The 5000-nt window shown below is 44.5% G+C and overlaps 1 protein-coding gene across 2 annotated transcripts in view; it reads right to left on the bottom strand.

Moving 5' to 3' along the window:
• si:dkey-251i10.3 (uncharacterized protein LOC553498 homolog) overlaps positions 1 to 4733 on the bottom strand; it is a 9075-nt gene extending 4342 nt beyond the window's left edge. The window contains exons 1-10 of one of the 2 annotated variants that reach the window (XM_058383527.1): positions 4472 to 4733; positions 3963 to 4053; positions 3245 to 3315; positions 2924 to 3137; positions 2528 to 2683; positions 2283 to 2402; positions 1977 to 2071; positions 1568 to 1769; positions 997 to 1375; positions 1 to 156 (exon numbers count right to left, since the gene is read on the bottom strand). The exon at positions 1 to 156 is cut by the window's left edge and continues 275 nt beyond it. In XM_058383527.1, the coding sequence (XP_058239510.1) occupies positions 1 to 156; positions 997 to 1375; positions 1568 to 1769; positions 1977 to 2071; positions 2283 to 2402; positions 2528 to 2683; positions 2924 to 3137; positions 3245 to 3315; positions 3963 to 4053; positions 4472 to 4488 (1501 nt within the window). In that variant the 5' untranslated portion in view covers positions 4489 to 4733. The remainder of the gene's footprint in view (positions 157 to 996; positions 1376 to 1567; positions 1770 to 1976; positions 2072 to 2282; positions 2403 to 2527; positions 2684 to 2923; positions 3138 to 3244; positions 3316 to 3962; positions 4054 to 4471) is intronic. The other variant, XM_058383528.1, reaches the window with a different exon arrangement.
• Positions 4734 to 5000: the final 267 nt, after the last annotated feature.

Genomic DNA, 5000 nt, shown 5'->3' with positions numbered 1-5000 from the left:
GAGCGGGTTTACCCGGCGGTGGGGGTGGCTCCATGGATGTACGAGAGTTCTTCATCAGCCTGTTAAATAAGGTGTTGAATTCAGACACCACCTCTTGCTCTTCCTCCTCCTCTTCCTCCTCCTCCTGTCCATCTCTCGCGGTTTTCTCTCCGTCTGCTGAGGAAAAAAGACAGAGGATTAGTTACAGAATTTCTCACGAAGCGCTCTGATCACATGATCATGCTCATCTAAGCGTTACATGATCTTTCAGCCATGTCTGAGTGATAACCATGTTCCTCTTTATTACATCGGATATTTGACCAGAAGTTATTCCCATCGCCATAGCAACCCGAGCCGATCCGTGTAACTGGAGATGAGATTTCAGCAGCTGAGTGAGTCAGTGCTGCTGGATAATACATGAGAAACGCTTTATTAGAGTGTGTATACGATACAGCAGTGTTCATCATCTCCAACACCTCAGATACTGACACCAACACCAGCCGTGTGTGTGTGTCACTACAAAGCTCCTCTCTCCTGAAGGTCCAGCTTTACCTCTGAAACTGGAGACTCCTTCCCTAAACGCCTCCTCAACACATCACCAGTGTTTAATAATCCATCTAGTGTAAGTGAGCCATTACTATAGAAACGATAACGGATTAGCATGAGTGAATTAAAAAAAACGTGTGATTTGCAGCTGCACTACTGTCGGGGAAACGAACTGACCACTTCTGACCAATCAGATTAGAGGAATGAACAGGGCAGTGGAATATAAGGCAGTGCTCAAGTTTAGTGACTGGTCAGTGTCACTGGGAGTAATGGGAGCATGTAGCTACCAGTTTAGCATCATGTTATTGAGAGAAACTCGATCATCACACACTCACATCAAACCCAATCATGTGACTCAGTCAACTACGTCATGTGATTCGCTTCTAACAGATAGCTCCGCCTTAATGCCACGCCCACTGTGAGTCAAAATAGAGATATGACAAACGTCACAGCAAGCAGATGTGTACATACCATCTTCCTCCTCCTCCTGTGTGACAGGGACCAGATCATCTTCCTCATCTTGCCTCAGCTTCCGTTTCGTCTCGAAGTGCACCAGCAGCTGCTCTTCCTCATCCTCCTCCTCTTCCTCGACCTCCTCCTGGCTTCTGGCCGGTTCCTCCGTACTCATGGTGTGAGGATCTGTAGTGACCTCGTGACCCTCTGCAGTCAGTCTTCCTCTCATCCAGGGGTTCATGGCACCGCTTGCTGACTCGGGGTCGTTCACAAAGTCGGGCAGAGCGCTCGCCTCTTCCTCATCATCTTTTCCCTCGTCATCATCATCTGACGGCACAACCAATTTCTGAGTCAGCTCCTTGTTCAGCTCCAGCTGCTGCTGCATGGCTTTACGGGCCTGAAAAACGAGGCACGGGACAAGAGAGTGGATTAATCAGGGTACTGATCAAAAGGAACATTACCACGGCTCCTTTAAACATAAACTGCTCCTTTAAACGTTACACACTGCTGCTTTAAACAACAAGTTTCTCTGTAAAAAGTCCAGACTCTGTAAACTGGTGACTGCAGTGAAGTGTGAGATGGCTCTTACCGAGTCGTCATATTTGGCCATGATGGCCTTGGTCTTGGCCCACTTGCTGCTGTTCTGGTGTTTGAGGGACATTCTCTCCTCCATCCTGGACAGCTCCATCTTCTTCAACTCCTCCAGCGCCGCAGCTGGATCCGTCTTCATCATCTCATCAAACTGCTTCAGGAAATTCTTATGCTTAGCCTTCTTCTGAACCTTATGATACCTGGGTGGGAGGGAGGTAGAGAGAGAGAGACAGACAGACAGAGGGGCAGACAGACAGATGGGGGAGTATATTTTTGTAATCATGGTGATAATGATATAATAGCAGATTAAACAAACCCCTGAATCAGGTATAAAGGTGAGTGTCTGGGGGGAGCACTCTTACTGCAATTAGAGTGAACTGTGTAACTGTAATATTTTTTCCACTTACTTCTTGCTTTTGATCTTTTTCTCTCTCCGAGCTTTAGCCTCGTAATAAGACTGCAGCACTCGCGCCTTCTGGAGCTCAGCACGCCGAATCTTCGCCTGCAAACCCAAACAGGGAGCAGTTTAACCAACCACCAACACCCGGGACTCAGAGACTCACCACCCAAGACTCACAATCCAGGACTCGGGGACTCGCCACCCGAGACTCGGGGACTCGCCACCCAAGATACATCACCCCACATCTATAATCAAACAGACTTAGTGAGGTGTTTCCTGACCAGAGCTCATGTTAGAAGTGACTGATGCTCACCTCCTCCAGACTCATAGCCTTGATGGATGCCTCCTCCACAGGGGTCAACACAGGGTCAGTGACCGGCTGATTATTACTGCGCAAGAGACTGAAGATCTGCTGCTCCAGAGGAGTCTGAGCCTGAGAGAGAGAGAGAGAGAGAGAGAGAGAGAGAGAGACAGAGTTTTTAAAAAAAAATTTTTTATCACTGTTAAAAATAGAAAGAAGTGCACGAGTACACACACAGATAAGGAGAGAATACACACCTTCCAGCCGGCCACCACCTGCTCCACACGTTTGGGTCCGGCTGATTCCTGTTTCAGAGGGAAGATGATCTGCTCGGCCTTCTGGTTCTGTTTGATGACACTCTCCCAGCGGGACACCTCCTTACTGCTGCGCTCGTACGCCACACCCCTCTGGATCTGTACACACACACACCCCAAACAAACTTTTTACAAAAGTCGTTCTGAGGTGACCAATGAGAATGCAGAGGGGGCAGGGTTTGCTTTTACAAGCCATTTAAATGAATCAGATGTCATTATTATTACTAGTTGCTTGTGTAAGTTCCTGAACAGATGAACCCTGTCATTGTTTAAAGGTAATGTTTAAAGTATTGGCACCCTCTGACTTCACACTCATGTCTTAAGGCATTAAACACACACCTTCTCAGTCTGCTGGCGGCTCAGCGGGAGCTCCAGCGTCCCTTTCGAGTTCTGCAGGTTCCTCAGCTGCTTCTTGGTGGTGTTCGCGGTTCCCGGTGTTTTCTCCATGGAACCCAGCAGGTCCGAGAGCTGGATCTTCTCTCCCGCTCCCTCCGCGTTCACTGAGAACTCAGAGACCTGCACACTGGCCTCCGATCTCTCTGCCTGCATCCTCCTGAGGAGAGGTTGATGCGTTACCATGACAACCAACGTCTGTGCATCACTGATATTAGCACACAAAATAGAAAATTATTTATAAAAAAAAAAAAACCCCACACTGACCTTCTCTTCCCTCCCAGAGAGCTGATAGCCTCCAGGAGTTTGGTGTGTTTCCTGTCATCATCACTACCCTCCTGTGTACACACACACACACACACACACACAGACAGTTATATTTGTTATACAAATACATACATCCCAATTTCCAAAAAATCCCAGACAGACATTTAAAAAATGAGGAAAGAGTGGACTGAAAGTAGTTCACTTGTTGATGAATAACCCAGCATCTGTTCCACATAAACATGAATCTGGGGTTTGGCCTCAAAAACTATTTCTGCAGCAGGATAATACATACACTTTACAGAAACTCATTTAAAACACAAAATACATATCTTTGATCCTAATATCATTATAAAGTTTAGTGCATCATGGAGCACTGCTTAGGAACGTCATCACCATGGCAACAACTCCAGCACTTTTATACGTGTTTACATGACTCTGTTTACATTAAACTAATACCTCATGGAAAAGAGGAAGAAAAAAAAAACCCCACACGTGTCATCTTCTGAGTAATGAGTGTGTATTATTACACAACCGAAGTGGTGTGTGTGTTTTGTGTAGAAATGATTTCCTGAAAGATCCATGTTAAAAGGTTCTTCAATTTTTTTTCAGCTACACAATAATAAATGACGATGTCACAGGTTTCTAACCTAGTGAAGTTTTGAACGTTAAAACCAACCCCAGGACCGTGTGTGTGTGTGTGTGTGTGTGTGTGTGTTACCTCGTCCTCGCTGGCACTGATCTCGTTCTCCTCATCAGGAGAAAGCTCCTCTTCTTCATCCACCAGCGCTGCAGCCATTTTAACACGCTTTCTGTAAAAAATAATGTGATTATTTCAGTTGGGAAGACTAAATACAAAAGGAGTCTGTTATTTACTCATGAAAAATAAAAATTAATTCAGATTTAATCTACACACACACACCACTCACACAAATGTCCTATGATTCTAGTCACTTCTCACACACACACACGTGCTCTTGGTTCATTTCTGTAGATTATGTAGAGTTTAAAGTGTGTGTGTGTGTTAGATTTGCATTTTGCTTGAAGCTAAACTGGTAGCTATAAACTTCCATTACTTGTTAGCCACATTAGCATCGCAGATAACTAAAGCACAGTAGTCCTGGACACACGAATTCATAAGGCGTCGTCTTGACTAAGTAAAGACTACACTACAGGTCCCTTATGAAATATAAAAGAGAGACAGAAGAGAGAGAGAAGAGAGAGAGACACCTTGTGCTGGAGTCCATGCTGGATCAGTCCTCACAGCCGCACGTGCACAGCAGCCACGTCGCACAATAAAGCTCTCAAGCAGTTTTCTTTAACAAATTTCTTTAACACAAGGTCGACGTAGCCATGAAATAAAGAACTGTTAAAACACACACACATATATATATATATTATATTTTTAAATGTACGGTTCGTCAACAAATAGCACGCCAGTTGCTGCAATTTTCACCGACTTCGCGTCCCAGTTGCTAGTGACGCGTCGGCGCAGGATGATGACGTATGAGGAAACAAGAATCCGGCCGTCCCAATACGTTGGCACAGTCATGGGGTCTATTCCAGTTTATATATAAAAAAAACATATTTAATACAATTTTACAAAACATAAACATATATATTTTTGTAATACATATTTAGAGTCTGTTGTCAATTTATTTTAAACACGAAAAGTAGTAATGTGTTGTGTTTGGTCTCCTAAAAATAATAAAACACGTCTGATAGATCTTATAGTAATATCTTAATAAAGGTTTAATAT

Source organism: Hemibagrus wyckioides, linkage group LG28 (assembly GCF_019097595.1).
Source record: "Hemibagrus wyckioides isolate EC202008001 linkage group LG28, SWU_Hwy_1.0, whole genome shotgun sequence".
In the NCBI taxonomy this organism is placed as follows: Eukaryota; Metazoa; Chordata; class Actinopteri; order Siluriformes; family Bagridae; genus Hemibagrus; species Hemibagrus wyckioides.
The sequence above is the reverse complement of the archived record's forward strand: the minus strand, read 5'-3'. Positions and strand labels throughout refer to the sequence as shown.